The sequence below is a fragment of the Jaculus jaculus genome, chromosome 2, assembly GCF_020740685.1.
Source record: "Jaculus jaculus isolate mJacJac1 chromosome 2, mJacJac1.mat.Y.cur, whole genome shotgun sequence".
Classification (NCBI taxonomy): Eukaryota; Metazoa; Chordata; class Mammalia; order Rodentia; family Dipodidae; genus Jaculus; species Jaculus jaculus.
In genome coordinates, this window is record NC_059103.1 from 7,582,821 (window position 1) to 7,600,739 (window position 17,919).

The 17,919-nt window shown below is 51.8% G+C and overlaps 1 protein-coding gene across 2 annotated transcripts in view; it reads left to right on the forward strand.

The window, feature by feature from the left end:
• Adap1 (ArfGAP with dual PH domains 1) overlaps positions 1-17,919 on the forward strand; it is a 65,958-nt gene that overhangs the window by 29,941 nt on the left and 18,098 nt on the right. For both annotated transcript variants that reach the window (XM_045143071.1, XM_045143072.1), the window contains 2 exons: positions 1,778-1,869; positions 14,320-14,402. In XM_045143071.1, coding sequence (XP_044999006.1) covers positions 1,778-1,869; positions 14,320-14,402 — 175 coding nt within the window. The remainder of the gene's footprint in view (positions 1-1,777; positions 1,870-14,319; positions 14,403-17,919) is intronic.

Consider the following 17,919-nt stretch of genomic DNA (forward strand, 5'->3'; position numbering starts at 1 on the left):
TGATACCTTCTGAGTGGTCCCAAGGTCACTGCCATCTGAAAAGAGAAGATTCTCTACCAAAAGTGAGAGTAGCATTAATATAAGGGTGTGAACATTAAGAGAAGTGCTTACTGGGCAGTTTGATGAGCATAGTATATACATTTATCCAGACAGCACAGAGGTTACACCCCTTGGGCTCATGACTACCCCTGTTTTAAGTTTTCAGTATCAGGGATGTATTCCCTCCCATGGAGCAGGCCTCCAGACCAATTAGAGGGCAGTTGGTTTCCTCCATAACAGACGTGCCACTATTGCACCCATTGGCTCATTTGGCCTGGCTGGCCAAATATAAGGCTTGCAGTGTCCACTGTTGAGTATCTTCACTGGTGACTTCTCTCTCTCCCATTGAACTGCATGCAGAATGGCTTCTTCCAGCTTTCTGTCAGCTGGAGGAGGTTATCAGCTCAGATCCACTAACTTTTAATGCCATAGTCAGCAACTGTCGCAAGCTGCCTCCTGTCCCACTTCCCCCCCACCACCACCCTGTTGAGCTGGGACCATGTCCTCTGTGGTCCTCCCTGAGGATGCTGCAGTCCCGAGGGTTTCCCTGCTGTACTCCCTGACAGGAACCCCTGGGATGGCCGGCCTCCTTGCCAGCCTCCCCCGTGGCCTCCACACCCTCATCCCTCAATTTGCTTCCCTCTCAGCATTCACTACAGTTTGTACGTGTGTTCTGAGTCCTGTCTCCAGGCCGTCCCTTGTCAGCCTGTGTTAGGGTCCACTGGCAGGGCTGCATGCAGGAAGTGGTCCAGCCTCCACAAGGCGGAGATGGGCTAACCCAGGACACAGCAGGCTCTCCTGAACGGGCCCCGGGGGATTGAAACTGGAACTATAACATCAGAGCTCCGCATTGAACTAGCTGGAGTTCTCTCCTACTCACCACACTGCCAGGGCCCCCCTTCCCGTCTTTTTTCCTTCCTTGACATAGGTTTTATTGTGCACCCCAGACTGACCTTGAATTCACAATGCTCCTGCCTCAGCCTCCCAAGTGCTGAGATTATAGACATGTCCCACAACATCTGACTCAGGGCCCTTTATTTTTATGCACAAGCACATGTATATATGTATGTATGTATTTATGCACGCACGCACGCGCATGCACACACACACGCACATGTATAGACCAGAGATTGACATCAGATGAATTCCTCAGTTATCCCCCATCTTTTTTTGAGGCAGAGTCTCACTCTAACCCAGGCTTACCTGGTTCTCACTCTGTACTTCAGGCTGGCCTCGAACTCACAGTGATCCTCCTACCTCAGTTTCCCAGATGCTGAGACTGTGGGTGTGAGCCGCATGTTTGGCTCCAGTCTTATTCATTGATAGAGGGCCTTTCACTGAACCTGTAACTCACTGATCTGGCTAGACCAGCTCGCCAGAGAGCCTCCTGTCTCCACCTTCCCAGCTATGGGATTATGGGCATGAGCCACCATGCCTGGCAGCTTATGCGGGCTCTGGGGATGTGAACTCAGGTCTTCATGCTTGCATGGCGAGCGCTTTACCCACCGAGCCATCACCCCAGGCCCCCTTTTAAGGGCACTCTTTTCTTTTACTTTGCTGCCTGTTCACTGAGGGTTGGTGTCCTTGGAACAGGAAGGTGTGTCAAATTTAGCCCCAGGTCTAGCTAACCCCTCAGCACCTTGCCCTGTGGAGGCCTAGAGGAGACTGGTTGCCCGGCGACTATCACTGTTCCTGGACCCAGGGTTCTTGGCTTTGACCCTGCCCCCCTCTCTTGCAGTTCATGGCGTCCCACGGGAATGAGGCAGCCAGAGCCACATTCGAGTCCAAAGTGCCGCCCTTCTACTATCGGCCCACGTTTTCCGATTGCCAGTAAGTACAAAGGGCTCTGTCAGGGCTCTGGTAAACAGCTGGGCCTGGCTCTGGATGGCACCGGGCAGGCCCGTAGAGCAGGGTGGGGGCCGCAACCCCAAGATTTGGGGAAAGGTCAGAGGCACGGGTCCTGCAGAGCTCGGTGCGAGGGGCCTAGTCTCCTCTGCTGCTGCTTCTCTCTCACACTTTTGTTGGATGTTTTAATTAATTTGCAGAGAGAGAGAAAGAATGGGAGAGGGAGAGAGAGTGGGTGCGGATGCCAGAGCCTCTTGCGAAGCACTGTCTAGCTTTTGGCCTGAAGCTTCCAAGTAGATTAGACTGCTGGCCAGCAAGCCCAGGGGTCCTCCTGTGTCCACCTCCCCAATGCTGGGGTTAAAAGCATGCGCCACCATGCCCAGAGCCTGTGTGTGTGTTCTGTGGGTTGGACCTCAGGTCCCACGCTTGAACAACAGTCACTTTACTAAGTGATCTTTGTCTGGGTTACTTCTGCCCCTTCCGCCTCTGCTCTCAGCCGGGGCTACAGCTCCCCCCCCCCCCCGCCCCTGCTCCCGGAGGTCACCCTTCTGGCCTGGCCCTGCCTTCTTAGGCTTTCCCACAGTAAGACACCTTGGGCTGCTCCTGCTATCTTCCCAAGGCAGGATGGGCCCTACGGTCAGTCAGAGCGCCCTCTGCTGGCTGTGGCCACTGCTGCTACTTAGCACTGGCTTGGTAATACAGTGTTTTCACGCCCCCCCCCAGGCCAGCTCAAGGCCCAAAGGGGTTGTGGAAGTGGCTAGGGTGCCCAGGACGACATCTCCAGCCACAACTCTCTGCTATATACCCAAGTCAGGGGCCACCCGGGCTAGGGTCACGGGGAGGCTGGGCTCAGGCCAGCTGCATGGCCAGGCAAGCGGCTTGCCCTTGCAGAACTTTCTCTGTCTTGGAAGCAGGGTGAGGCCCTGTGTGCAGTGAACTCCCTCTCCAGGCCCCACCCAGCCACTGGTTCCCAGACCTTCCTCAGTTCCCTCCTCAGTTTGGTTTTGGACCCACCTGGCCACTTGTTTGCTTAGCATTTTTTTTTTAAATCATTTATTTATTTGAGAGAGAGGAAAAATTAGATGAGAGAAAGAATGGGTGCCCAGGGCCTCCAGCCACTGCAAACAAACTCCAGATGCATGTGCCACCCTGTGCATCTAGCTTATGTGGGTCCTGGGGAATTGAAACCCAGTCCTTAGGCTTCGCAGGCAAGTGCTTTAACTGCTAAGCCATCTCTCCAGCTCCTGCTCAGCATTTATTTTGTGTGTGTGTGTGTGGGGGGTGTTGACTTATCTTGTGAACCCAAGGTTTCTGGTGGACTCTCCCCAGCACCCACCAAGGCCCGAGGCCTCAGGAGGGAGGGAGGGAGGGAGGCTGCTCCTGGCTGTTTACTCTGCGGCCTGAGCCCCACCTGGCCCGTGGTGCTCTGGAAGCTGCTGGAGGTGACTGTGGCTGCCTTCGGTGCTGTCGGCTCCGCGTTAAGGTCTACAGCATCTAAAACTATGAGTCTGCGAGAGGGGAGACGACCTGGCTGGATTTGATGGGATATGGAGGGTGGCTGAGGGAGGGTGGAGGAGGGAGAGGAGAACGAGGAAAGACAGTAGGGAAGGGAGGAAGGAGGAGAAGAGGGGTGGGTTGCTTGGCTGGACACCCTGGGTCCCAGTCAGACCTGCTTGGGAACTGTCATGAGAAGGAGCAGCTGGGGTGTGTCAGGGTAACAGATGGCTTAAGAAGTGGGGGCGGGGGGAAGGAAGGAGAGGAGGGGCTAGGCAGATGGCTCAGTGGTTAAAGGCACCTGCTTACAAAGCTTGACAGCCTAGGTTTAATTTCCTAGTACCCACATAATACCCAGATACAGGAGGTCCGGGCACACCCATACTCTTTCTTTCTCCCTCTCTCTCAAATAAATAACAATATTTTAATTCACTTATTTTGTTTATTTGAGGGAGAGAGAAAGAAACAGAGAGACTGGGCATGCCAGGGCCTTCAGCCACTGCAAACGATCCCCCGCTGCATGGGCCACCTTGTCCATCTGGCTTACATGGGTCCTGGAGAATCGAACCTGAGTCCTTGACCATCTCTCCAGCCCTAAAAATATTTTTAAAAAGAAGAGAGAGCCGGGCGTGATGGCACACACCTTTAATCCCAGCAATCAGGAGGCAGAGGGAGGAAGATCACCGTGAGTTTGAGGCCACCCTGAGACTACATAGTAAATTCCAGGTCAGCCTGGGCCTGGGAGAGACTCTACCTCGGAATAAACAACAACAACAACAACAAAGTAAATAAATAAAAATAAATATAAAAGCATAAAAAAGAAGAGGGAAAGGAGGGGTGAGAAAGGAGGAGGGGAGAAAAGGAGAGGAGGAGCCAGGGAGGGAGCAGAGGAAGGGCAGGGAGGGAGGAGAGTCACTTGTCTGCATGCCCTGGGTTCTAGGCCTGCTTGAAAGGGTTACAAGGTGAAAGAGCTCTGGGTTTCCAGGAAACAGGTTACTTAGGGAGAAGGGAGGGAAGGAGGAAGAAGGAAGGAGGAGGAGGGTGTTGAGAACCGTGAGGCTGGAGGGGAGGGCAGCGAAGTGGGGGAGGGGAGAGAGGAAGAGGAAGATGAGGACAGGGAAGGGGAGGGGGAAGAATAAAAGGAGGGAGGGCCACTTGGCTCCGTGCCCTGAGTCCGGTCAGGCCTGTTTGGGCCTGCTTGGGGAGGGGCTGGGTGTGCCAAGGGTGACAGCCTAGGTACTTATCCACTACTGATAACCTCTGACTTCAGCCCCAAGCTGCCAGCATGCATGGCGGGAGTCTGTGAGCTGTGGCGTTTGGAGTGGGAGCAGGACCGTGCCTGAGTGTAAACTGTGGGACCGCACAGCGGCTGGAGGGGGGCCGTTTGACCACGGAGCACTATCAGGGGTGGTGAGACGCAGCCCTGCAAAGTGAGAGGTGGGCAGGGCTGTGTTGGAACAGGGTGGGGACAGGGTGGTGTGCTGGCATGACCTGGTGAGAGGATCAGGCCCTGCTCAGGTCAGGACAGCACTTGGTGGTGGCTGTGGCTTGTGGACCCTGTGGTTCTGTGGGCAGAGCTGCGTCTCTCATTGCCTGGGAGGGGCGTGTTCTGAGCTAGGTGGGCCTCCAGCTGCAGCAAGGTTCCTAGGAAGGGCCCCCTTCCTGGAGTCCCTGGGAGTGGAGCCTCCGGCTCTGTGCCTGGAGCTCTTGTTCCCCTAGTAGGATGGGCCAGCGGTGCAGGGGATGGTAGTTACTCAGAGCAGGGGCCTTGGGACCCAGCGCATCCTGCGTCAGTCATGGTCCTACAGTTGTGATGTGGCCTCAGGAAGAGTAGTCCTGAGGTTGCTCTGCTCAGGGGTGAACCAGCCCAGCTTCCTGTGTGGACTGGCTGGGGGCGGGCCCCGCACTGGGAGAAGCTGTGTGGCTTGGGCCACCTGCTAGTTGGCTAGCTCCAGTGAGGTCCCCAGGGCCCCAGAGCTTCCCAGACACCCGCAGGTGGGCAGGGCGCCTGTGCAGCCAGACGCGCTCTGCACCAGCTTCTCCAAACGCCAGCAGTCGACCGCGGAAGCTAGAATGACAGAGAACGGGAGGTGTTGCTCAGTGGTAAAGGGCTTGCATGGGTGAGAAGATGGGTTCATTACCTAGCACTGTGAAAAATAAAAGAAAAAGTTATAGGGCTGGGGAGATGGCGCGTTGGATAAAGTGCTTGCTGCAAAAACATGAGGGTCTGAGTTCAGATCCCCAGCGCCCATGTCAGTGCTGAGTGGACGTGATGACAACCTGTCATCAATCCCAGCGCTCTAGAGGTCAGGACAGAGGACCTCTGGGGGAAGTTGGTTAACTAGGCTAGCTGAGTTGGTGAGGTTGGTCGGTATTCATGGAAGCAACTCTGTTCCAATAAATATAGTGGGGGAGGAGACCTGGGGATATGGCTCAGTGGTTAAAGATGCTTGCTTGGAAAACCAGATGGCCCAGATTCAGTTCCCCAGTGCCCACGTAAAGCCAGATGCAGAAAGTAGCAAGTGTCTGGAGCTCATTTGCAGTGAGTGGCAAGAGGTCCTGGTGCACCCCCCTCTGTCCTTGCAGATAAATAAAATATTAAAAAAAAAATAGTGAGGGCTAGAGAGATGGCTTAATGGTTAAGGTGTTTACCTGCAAAGCCAAAGGACTCTGGTTCGACTCCCCAGGACCCACATAAGCCAGATGCACAAGGTGGCGCATGCATCTGGAGTTCATTTGCAGTGGCTGGAGGCCCTAACATGCCCATTCTCTCTCTCTCTCTCAAATAAATAAATAAAATATGTTTATTCTATTTTTTTTTATTTGTTTTAGTTTTTTGAGGTCTGGTCTCACTCTGGTCCAGGCTGACCCAGAATTCACTACGTAGTCTCAGGGTGGCCTCAAACTCAGAAGATCCTCCTACCTCTGCCTCCCGAGTGCTGGGATTAAAGGCGTGCACCACCACGCCTGGCTAATAACATATATTTTACAAAAGAAAAAATATAGTGGGAAGTGTTTGAGTAAAAAGACACTTGAGTCAAACGTCTGGCCTGCACACACTCATGCACACACACACATGTCTACATGTGTATGGACACATACCTATATAACACACACATACGCGTGACTAAAATAAGTGGTTTTTGTTTAACTGTCCCAGTTCTGGAAGCTGCAAGCCTGAGGTCAAGGCTGCCGTGTCTGGATACTACTCAGCAGCCCTGTGTGATCGTCCCTGAGTGCCTGCATCCAAATCCCCTTCATGCCACACCGGTTTGCACTGAAGAGGGGCCAGTCCTATAGAATGGTCTCCCTTGGCCTTGGTGAAATCTGTGCCCACCTGCTTCCAAGTGAGGCTGATTCAGGGGATCATCGGGACTGCAGCCTAGGGCCTGGGAAGGGGAGACAGTTCAGCTCACAGAAGCCTTAGAAATCACTGGCTGACAGAACAAGAGGCGTGGGGTTTGCCGGCCTGTATGGTGCACCATGGGCCTAGTGTGCGCTCCCTGTTTCCCCAGGATTAAAAGGCTAACGGAGCCAACCGGGTAGGTTGCGAAGGGCAGACAGGTGGTGAGCCAACCTCCTGACCTTTAAAAAATATGTACTTATTTATTTGCGAGAGAGAGAAAAAGAGGCAGATAAAAAGAGAGAGAGACACTGGGTGCACCAGGGCCTCCAGCCACTGCAAACAAACTCCAAATGCCACCTTGTGCATCTGGCTTATGTGGGCCCTAGGGAATCAAACTTGGGTCCTTTGGCTTTACAGGCAAACGCCTTAACCACTAAGCCATCTCTCCAGCCCAATTTTTTATTTATTTATTTATATATTTATGAGAAAAAGAAAGAAGCACAGAGAATGGGCACACCACGGCCTCTGGCCACTGCAAACAAACTCAAGACACATGTGCCACCTTGTGCATCTGGCCTATGTGGGTACTGGGGAATCGAACCTGAGTCCTTAGGCTTTCATGCAAGCACCTTAACCACTGAGCAACCTCTCCAGTCCCCACCACTTTTTTTGTTTGTTTGTTTTCTCAAGGTAGGGTCTCACTGTAGCCCAGGCTGACCTAGAATTCACTATGTCGTCTCAGGGTGGCCGCAAACTCACAGTGATCCTCCTACCTCTACCTCCTGTGTGCTGGGATTAATCAGGTGTGCGCCACCACACTGAGGTCCCACCACCTTTTCTTAGTGTTACCAGGGATGGAACCCAGGGCCTCATACATACAAAGCAAAGCATTCTGCTGCTGTGCCACACCCCAGCCCCTCACTGGGGGAGTCTAGGCAGGAGCTCTACCACTGAGCCACGCCCCCAGCCCCTCACTGGGGGATTCTAGGCAGGAGCTCTACCACTGAGCCACACCCCAGCCCCTCACTGGGGGATTCTAGGCAGGAGCTCTACCACTGAGCCACGCCTCCAGCCCCTCACTGGGGGATTCAAGGCAGGAGCTCTAATACTGAGCCACGCCCCCAGCCCCTCACTGGGGGATTCAAGGCAGGAGCTCTACCACTGAACCACGCCCCCAGCCCCTCACTGGGGGATTCTAGGCAGGAGCTCTACCACTGAGCCACGCCCCCAGCCCCTCACTGGGGGATTCAAGGCAGGAGCTCTAATACTGAGCCACGCCCCCAGCCCCTCACTGGGGGATTCTAGGCAGGAGCTCTACCACTGAGCCACGCCCCCAGCCCCTCACTGGGGGATTCTAGGCAGGAGCTCTACCACTGAGCCACGCCCCTAACCCCTCACTGGGGGAGTCTAGGCAGGAGCTCTACCACTGAGCCACGCCCCCAGCCCCTCACTGGGGGATTCTAGACAGTGCTGTACTGTTGAACTGTATCCCTACCCCTTATAATTCTTTTTCTTCATTATAATAATTTTGTTGTTTTTTGGCTTGTAGGTATGGGTATATCAGGGTCTTGCTGCTGCAGTGAGTGTCTCACCCTCCTAAGTATGTGATATGACATAATAGGTGTGGTGATGTTGCAGTCAGGTTCGCATTTTTGGTAGAAATCACCTGACCAAGTGCAGCTTTTGAAAAAAAAGGTTTATTTTGGCTTACAGGCTTGAGAGGGAAGCTCCATGATGGCAGGGGAAACCGGAATCATATGTCCCCCATAAACTTGGGTGTTTTGAATGCTAGGTTCCCAACTGTTGGAGATTTGGGAATTAACACCTCCTGGAGGTGGTGTCTTGTTGGGGGCGGGCTTATTGGTGTTACTGCCAGTTTCCCTTGCCAGTGCTTGGCATATTCTTTTACTGTTGTCCATCTGATGTTGGCCAGGAGGTGATATCCACCCTCTGCTCATGCCGTCATTTTTCCCTATCATCATGGAGCTTCCCCTCAAGTCTGTAAGCCAAAATAAACCCTGTGTTTTTTTCCCCAAAGCTGCTCTTGGTCGGGTGTTTTCTGGCAGCAATGTGAACCTGACTTCAACAGTAAAGTTGGTACCGAGAGTGGGGTCATTGCTGTTTGAAACCTAACTGTGTGGCTTTGGCCTTTTGGAGCTGATTTTCAAGAGGAAGGTGGATGAATTTGAAACCTTGTCTTAAGAGATGCCTTGTGTGTAAGTACAGCGTGATGGACTATTCTGGTCAGAGTTGAAAGACCTGAATGCAGTAAGAACTATGGACTATGAGGTTTGGCTTGTGAGGGTAAAAAGGAGCTTTGTCTGGACTGGGCTAGAAGCAGTTTGTGTGAAAGTCTTGCTGTTATGTCCATGTCCTAAGAACTTGTGCAGGGTTGCATTGCATAGAAGTGGACTGGTGTGAATAGAGGGATATGGCACAGAAAAAATGAAATCTTTGGGCGGAAACTGCTGTCCATTCAGCTGCAATTGTATGAGAGATTAGGACCATTGAGATTGGGCCAGCTGACTTGCGTTGGGGCAACAGGAAGAATGCAGTCTTTTGAAGGGGCCTGAATGCTGAGGAGTGTCCTGTTCTTCAAAGTCTGCTTTATTCCCCACCCCCAGATTAACAAATTGGCACCTTACCTGGTACCAAGGATTATCAGAAATGCAGAAAAGAGAGGATCATTGGATTTGCAACATGGTCTTGTGTTTTGGAAATGGCCATGGGCAGTGTGACACAGTTTTGATGGTTTGTCTGCATGGAGACCCAATGGAGCTGTGAGGATGGACCGTGGGTTGCAGTGGAGACCCAGTGGAGATGCTGGGACCACAAGGTGGCTGCTAAGGAGAGCTACCTGCCCAAGATGAGGTTTCCCAGGATTGTGAGTAGCCAAGCTGGAGGGGTGGAATTGGAACTCTAGAGACTTGTTGTTAGTTAGAATTATCAGACTTGGAGATTTGTCACTGACTAAAGTTGTTGGACTTGGAGTTACAGTGTTTGATGTTTAACCTGTTTAAATCGTGTATTGGTTGAATATTTATTTGCTAGGCCCAATGCCATCTTTTGCCATGTGAATGTTTAGTCTATGCCATTATGGGTTTTTTTTTTTTTTTTTTTGTATTATAACTGAGTCAAAAGATCATGGACTATGGAAATGTTTGAACATCATTAGGATTAATAAAAACTATTGGTCTTCTAAAGATGGACTGACTGCATTGCATTTTACATTATGGATGGTTATCAGTTTATGGGGGCCAGGGGTGGAATGTGTTGGTTTGATTCAGGTGTCCCCCATAAACTTAGTTGTTCAGAATGCTAGGTTCCCAGCTGATGGAGATTTGGGAATTACCCTTCCTGGAGGCAGTGTATTGTGGGGGGTGGGAATATGGGTGTTTATAACCAGCTTCCTCTTGCCAGTGTTTGGCACACTGTCCTGTTGCTGTTGTCCTTCTGATGTTGGCCAAGAGGTGACGTCCACTCTCTGCTCATGCCGTCATTTTTCTCTGCCATCATGGAGCTTTCCCTTGAGTCTGTAAGCCAAAATAACCCCCTTTTCCCCCAAAGCTGCTCTTGGCTAGGTGATTTCTGCCAGCAATGTGAACCTGACTGCAACAACAAGCGTAGGCCACCACGTCTAGCTGGGAACTCCTCCTACCTCCTGGCAGGATGTTTATGATGCCTTAAACCCTACATCCATGTGGCAGAATCAGGGCTGCAGACAGTAATGAAAACTGGGAACATTAACCCCTTCAAGAAGAGACAGAACAGACCGGGGACTAAGAGCCAAGAAGCAGAGGCCTGAGGGTGTTCCAAGCTACTTTGCCTCCACCCCCACTGAGCAGATACGAGGCCCAAGCCAGGTCATCCCTGGTGATGCAAGGAAAGGTGTGGGGATTTCCGGGGGCTCAGAGCCCCCTGGCAGGGTGGGTTACTGAGGAAGGGTGGTGAGTGCTGTGCAGCCTGGCCATGGGCCTCCATGTGGGCTCCTGAGGCCCAATTCTTATGGTCATGTGGAGTGTTGTTCTTGGGGGTGCAGGTTGAGGGATACCTATCATTTGGACTCTGCTGATACAGAAGACCTTGGGGTCAAGGACTGGGCCTCGTGGCTTAGGCAGGCTAGTGGGTACCTGCCCACCTCATGACAGGCCATGGTAGTCATGGGCAGTAGGACCTCCCACGGTGGCTATTGGCTGCCAAATGCCCAAGGCTTTTTTTTGTTGTTGTTATCTGGACCCTCCCATGGTACGGGGTCCTCTAGGATGCCAAGTGACATGCCGTATTCCATAAGGTGACAAAAAACAGGGATAGGGACCAGAGAGGTGGCTCAGTGGTTAAGGTGCTTGCCTGGAAAGCCCAATGACCTGGATTCAATTCCCCAGCGCTCACATAAAGCCAGATGCACAAAGTGGCACATGTGTGTGGAGTTTATTTTCAGTGGCTAGAGGCCCCGGCATGCCCATTCTCTCTCTCCCTCCCTGTTTTTCTCTGTTTGCAAATTAAATTAAATAAATTATAAATAAATAAATATTTAAATATTTTTATTTATTTGCAAGCAGAGAGAGGTAGAGAGAAGAGGGACAGACAGACAGAATGGGCACACCAGGGTCTCTAGCTGCTAACAAATTCCAGATGCATGTGCTACTTTGTGCATCTGGCTTTACGTGGGTACTGGGGGATCAAACTCAGGTTGTTAGGCTTTGCAGGCAAGTGCCTTAAGTGCTAAGCCATGTCTCCATACCCCCTCCCTTTTTAAAAAAAATTTTATTTATTTATTTATTTATTTGAGAGCGACAGACACAGAGAGAAAGACAGATAGAGGGAGAGAGAGAGAATGGGCGCGCCAGGGCTTCCAGCCTCTGCAAACGAACTCCAGACGCGTGCGCCCCCTTGTGCATCTGGCTAACGTGGGACCTGGGGAACCGAGCCTCGAACCGGGGTCCTTAGGCTTCACAGGCAAGCGCTTAACCACTAAGCCATCTCTCCAGCCCCCCTCCCTTTTTTAATAAAGTTTTTTTGTTTACTTTTATTTATTTGAGACTGACAGAGAGAGAAAGAGGCAGAGAGAAAGAGAGAGAGAGAGAGAGAATGTGCGTGCCAGGGCCTCCAGCTAGTACGAATGAACTCCAGATGTGTGTATCCCTTGTGCAGCTGGCTAACGTGGGTCCTGGGGAATCAAGCCTCGAACAGGGTTCCTTAGGCTTCACAGGCAAGCGCTTAACCACTAAGCCATCTCTCCCAGCCCCCCCCCCCTTTTTTTTTTTTAACAGCCGGGTGTGGTGGCGCACACTTTTAATCCCAGCACTTGGGAGACAGAGGAAGGAGGATCACCATGAGTTTGAGGCTAGCCTGGGACTACAGAGTGAGTTCCAGTTCAGCTTCGGTTAGAGTGAGACCCTAGCTCAGGAAAAAAAAAAAAAAAAAAAGCAGAGCAAAACAAAACAAAAGACAACAGGGATAGGAGAGAGATGATTCCTCCAAAATTGCACCAGCTACGACCCCACAGGGCCCGAATGGTCCCTAGAGCTTTATCATGATGACATGGTCATCTGTGGCACTCCTCAGGGCAGGCTTATCTAGAACAGGATCTGTAGCAATCTGACCAGGTCTTCAGGGTGACACCCTGGAATAGGGTAGTCCTTGAGCCCCATGCCTGTGTCCTTGTAAGAGAAAAAAGTTGGGACTCAGAGTCACAGGGGATGGGGCCATGTCTCTCGTGTCTCTCTCCCTCCCTCCCTCTCTCAATATCAGAGAAAGAGAAAGAGAGAGAGAGATGACATTTAAAATTTTTTTTGTTTATTTTATTTATTTATTTGAGAGCAAGGGAGAAAGAGGCAGAGGAGAGAGACACAGAGAGAGAATGGGCGCGCCAGGGCCTCCAGCCACTGCAAACGAACTCCAGATGCATGCGCCTCCTTGTGCATCTGGCTAACTTGGGTCCTGGGGAACAGAGCCTCAGGTCCTTAGGCTTTACAGGCAAGCGCTTAACCACTAAGCCATCTCTCTAGCCTGAGAGATGATTTTTTTTAAGCTAAGATGCCTAGGAGTCCTGGCCACCCTGACACTGGACAATGGCTGAGTCATTGTCCTTCTAGCCAGAACCAGCTGTGCTCATACCTTGACCTTGGACTTCTGAAGTCCAGGTGGAGAGAGAGGATGTTTCTAGGGCTTGAGGTCCCATTTGGGGTCATTTGTTGTAATGGACCCAAGACCTTTGTCCACACCCACAGACCCAGCCTGAGGCTGGGCTACACCTGGAAGATCCAAGGTGTCTGCAGGCTGGGCTTGGAGCCCTCCACCTGCTTTGAGATTGACCACGTATTCCTGTGTGAAGCTGGAAGTTCCCTCCTTGTGCTGTGAGTGACCAGTCCAAATTGGAAAATGCCAATGCCTGAGCAGTGAGGAGAAGCCCCAGCCACAAGCCAGCATCAAACTGGAGCCTCACCAGCTTGTGTGGCTGCCACAGATGGCCTTCTGAAAGGGTAGCTCTGCTTTCTATGACAAAAACTATTTGACTTCATGTGTTCAGGAGCAGCCAGGAGCACTGGTGGTCCTGGGGACAGGACAGGATAGATAGAGCCTGGGACTCTGTCCTGTCCCCAGGGCCACCAGGGCTCCATCTATCCCTCTATGCTTTCCCCTGAGATCCCAAAGACACCCGCTGTTATGGGAGAGATCTGACCTCTGGGGACCTGGTTGCCCTGGTTTCTGAGAGCTATATGTCAGGGAGGCCATTCTCCAGGTCTGAAGGCTGTGAAGGGGCAGGAGGGCAGGCAGGAGATGGGAACAAGGCGGCGACTGTCCACCCAGGGAGGCTGAGACAGTACCATGAGCACAGAGACTCATAGATGTGTCATGAGACGCCCTGATGAGGCTGTGGGGTGGTCACAAGGCTGGTAGGGGCTGTGTGACAGTCTAGAAACCAGGTCTCTGTGGGTAGGATGTTTAGCTTGATGGTGGGAAGCCCCAGGTGGGTGCTGAGGCTGGGGAGGCCGAGACAAGGCCAGAACCACAGGGGTCAGCTTACAGTGTGGAACCCAGTGAAGGTCTGTGGGGTTCCTAGTGGATGGGGCTAAGGGGTACATATGCTAATCTGCTGCTTGGGTGACTGTGGGGCAGGACTTGGGGGAGCAGAGGGAGCCAGGAAGGGACAGCAGGGACCAGGAAGAGCCAGGGCCCATCTCCATCCAAGCAGTCAGAGCCAGGGTCTCACCTGAGAGCTGGGGCGACACCCTGTGCTACCGGTCAGTTCCTGACAGCAGGTGATTTCTGGGGCCGGGTGGCCCAGTCTGTGGTGGCTTTTTTTTTTTTTTGGCCATGTGTATGTGTTTGTGTGGTGTGTGTGTATATTTATATGCATGCAGGCATGCGTGTCTGTGTGCATGCATGTGGAGGCCAGAGCTTGGCATCAAGTGTGGGTTCCAGTGCTCACCACCGTGCCTGGCTTTTACATGGGTGCTGGGGAGCCGTACTTAGGTCCTCGGGCTTGCATAGCAAGCACTTCCCCCACCAAGCCACCTCCCCAGCCCTGAGGTGGCCTTCGGCTCACACTTGGGGTCCAGGCATCCTGTTGAGTCCTCTTCCTTCCCCTGCAGACTTCTGCGCGAGCAGTGGATCCGAGCTAAGTACGAGAGGCAGGAGTTCATCCTTGTGGAGAAGCAGGAGCCGTACTCTGCCGGTGAGTGGTGGCCACAGCTGCCGGGCTACTCTCTCTGGCCCTTTCCCACAGTTCCCAACTGGTCATGGGTTCAAGTCTCCTGTGTCTCTACCCACTTCCCTTTCTATTTCTAGCAGAGGCATTTGCTGGGGCCCATGAGGTGCCAGGGATGAGGCCGTGCCCTCCTCTGTAGGGTCCCCAGGAGGGTTGTGGGCACAGGGTGAGAACTGGAGGGGAGCACTGTGGACCAGCACATGGCTGACGTCCACTGCTTTCCCTGAGCCTGCCTCATGCTGTGGGGCCCCCTTGGGGGCTGGGGCTTTGTGGACTGGGACGAGGCTGTGAGGACCACTTTTCAGAGGACAAGGCAGCCTGAGGGTCCTGCAGTCAGGAGGCAGAGGTAGGAGGATCTCTGTAAGTTAGAGGTCACCCTAAGACTACATAGTAAATTCCAGGTCAGCCTGAGCTACAGCGAGACCCTACCTCAGAAAACCAAAATAAATAAATAAATAAATGTTTTAAAGGAGGGGGAACTTTGTGAGGGGTGGTACAGACTGGACCTTAGCGATGGGCTTCTTGGTTGTTGCATCAGAAACCTCTGGTTGTCACTGGACAGAAAAGCCAACTCAAAAGGGAGTGAGCTGGGGACTGGAGAGATGGCTAGATGATTAAGATAAGACTCTTGCCTACAAAACCTAAGGACCCAGGTTCAATCCCCCAGTACCCACATAAAGCCAGATGCACAAGGTGGTCCATGTGTGTGGAGTTTGTTTGCAGTGGCCAGAGGCTCTGGCACATCCATTCTCTCTGTGTCTCTCTCTCTCTCTCCCTTTTCTCTCTTACACACAGTCTCAAATAAATGAATAAAAATATATTTTTAAAGAATAACTGGCTGTGGTGGCACATGCCTTTAATTCCAGCACTCGGGAGGCAGAGGGAGGAGGATGGCCATGAGTTTGAGGCCACCCTGAGAGTACATAGTGAATTCCAGGTTAGCCTGAGCTAGTGTGAGACCCTACCTCAAAAAAAAAAAAAAAAAAAAAAAGGAACTGGGGAAATGGTTCAGTGGTTAAAGAAACTTGCTTGCAAAGGCTATGGGCCTGGGTTCACTTCCCCAGCATCTATATAAAGCCAGATTCAAAAAATGGCACAAGAATTTGGTGTTCATTTGTAGCAGTAAGACCCTGGCATGTCCATCCATGCATGTGTGTGCAAATAAATAAAAATATCTTAAAAATAAAATTAAATTAGAAATAACAGCCACTGCTGGCCATAGTGGCACATGCCTTGAATCCCAGCACTTGGGAGGCAGAGGTAGGAAGATCCCTCTGAGTTCAAGGCCAGCCTGAGACTACACAGTGAATTCCAGGTCAGCTTGGACTAGAGTGAAACCCTACTTGGAAAAAACAAAATAAAATAAAATAACAGCCGGGCATGATGGCACACACCTTTAAAATGACTTTTTTTTTTTTTTCGAGGTAGGGTCTCACTCTAGACGAAGCTAAACTTACTTTTTAATTTAATTTAATTTAATTTAATTTAATTTAATTTAGAGAGAGAGACAGAGAGAGAATTGGTGTGCCAGGGCCGCAGCTACTGCAATTGAACTCCAGACACCTCCGCCACCCAGTGGGCATGTGCGACCTTGCGCTTGCCTCACCTTTGTGCGACTGGCTAATGTGGAATTCAGAGAGTAGAATGTGAGTCTTCAGACTTTACAGGCCAGTGCTTTAACCACTAAGTCATCTCTCCAGCCCTGGTGCACACCTTTAATCCCAGCACTCAGGAGGCAGAGGAAGGAGGATTGCCATGAGTTTGAGGCCACCATGTGACTACATAGTGAATTCCAGATCAGCCTGAGCTATAACGAGACCCTATCTCAAAAAAAAAAAAAATTAAAATTAAAGAATTAAAAGTGGAGCTGGAGATATGGCTTAACAGTTAAGGCACTTGCCTGTAAAACCAAAGGATCCAGGTTTGACTTCCCAGTAAGCCAGATGCACAAGGTGGCTCATGCATCTGGAGTTCGTTTGCAGTGACCGGATGCTCTCATGTACCCGTTCTCTCTCTCTCCCTTTCTACCTCTCTCTGCCTCCTTCTCTCTCTCAAATAAATCAACAAAAATAAAATATTTTTTTAAAAAAAGTAAAAGAAGTGAGAGAGCCGGGTGTGGTGGGCTTTAAGGGCTTTAATCCCAGCACTCAGGAGGTAGAGGTAGGAGGATCACCATGAGTTCAAGGCCACCCTGAACCTACTTAGTGAAATCCAGGTCAGCCTGGACCAGAGTGAGACCCTACCTCGAAAAACCAAAAAAAAAAAAACAAAAACAAAAACAAAAACAAAAAAAAAGAAAGAAAGAAAAGAGAAAAAAAGAAAAAAAAGAGGAGCAAAACCAGACATGGATGGGCTCATATAAGTGACCCAGGGTCAGCAGGCCAGCTTGCTCTGGGTGTGTAAGCAGTGTTGTCCGGATTGGGCTTCAGTTTCTCAGCATTCACCCCAGCATCCTGAGGGCAGCTGTACTTCTGTGGGTTCACTTTGACTCCCTGTTTTCAAGGGCTTAAGGAAGAGTGTCTCTGTCTCTGGTCATGATGCCACAGACTTGTTGTCCTGTACTGAGGATGCTAAGGGAAGAGGATTGTGAGTTCAAAGCCAGCCTGGCTAGAATGACGATTCTGTCTCTTATATGAAAAGCAGAGGCTAGGGTGGCTCAGTGGCGAACCTCTTGCTTGCGGCCCTGAGCTCTGCCCCCAGCACCGCCAGCGTGGAAAGCCCATCCGAGTGAGAGAGAGACTGCTCTTGCTGGTCCTCTACAGGCTGCCCAGCATGCCAGCTAGGGTGGCCAGGGGCATGACCCAACCTAGGCTGGGGTTCAGTATGAGGCCAGCCACCATGTCTGCGCCTACTCTCACCGGCAAGCTGAGTGAGGGTGGGGCAGCGTCTCCCTCGCGAGGCAAGTGCAGACCCCACCCGGGTGGACAGAACCGGAGTTCGGAGAGCAGGGGCCCTTCCAGAGGAAGGAGCCTGTCGTCCTAACGCTGGTGAGAGCCCAGCACAGAGGAGTTTGGCTAAGGGGAGGAGAGGAGCAGGGGCCAGGGACAGACCGTCCACCTCCGCACCTCCAGCGCCCTGTGCTTCGAGGCCACCCAGGCCCCGGAGAGCCAGCACAGCAGCAGGCGAGGCCAGGCAAGGGCGCAAGAGGCGTTTTGGTGCCACCGTGACCCCTATTGGCTTCCTCTTGCACCTGGGGGTCCACCTGTATCCAGATGCGGTCTGATTGCACCCCAAAGGAGAGATAACACATGAGTGGGGAGAATTTCTCCATCTCTCTCTTTCTCTCTCTCTCTTTTTTTTTTTTTTTTTTGGTTTTTGGTTTTTCTAGGTAGGGTCTCACTCTAGCCCAGGCTGACCTGGAATTCACTACAGAGTCTCAGGGCGGTCTCGAACACATGACAATCCTCCTACCTCTGCCTCCCGAGTGCTGGGATTAAAGGCGTGCGCCAACACTCCCGGCCATGTCTCTCTTTTTTTAAAAAGA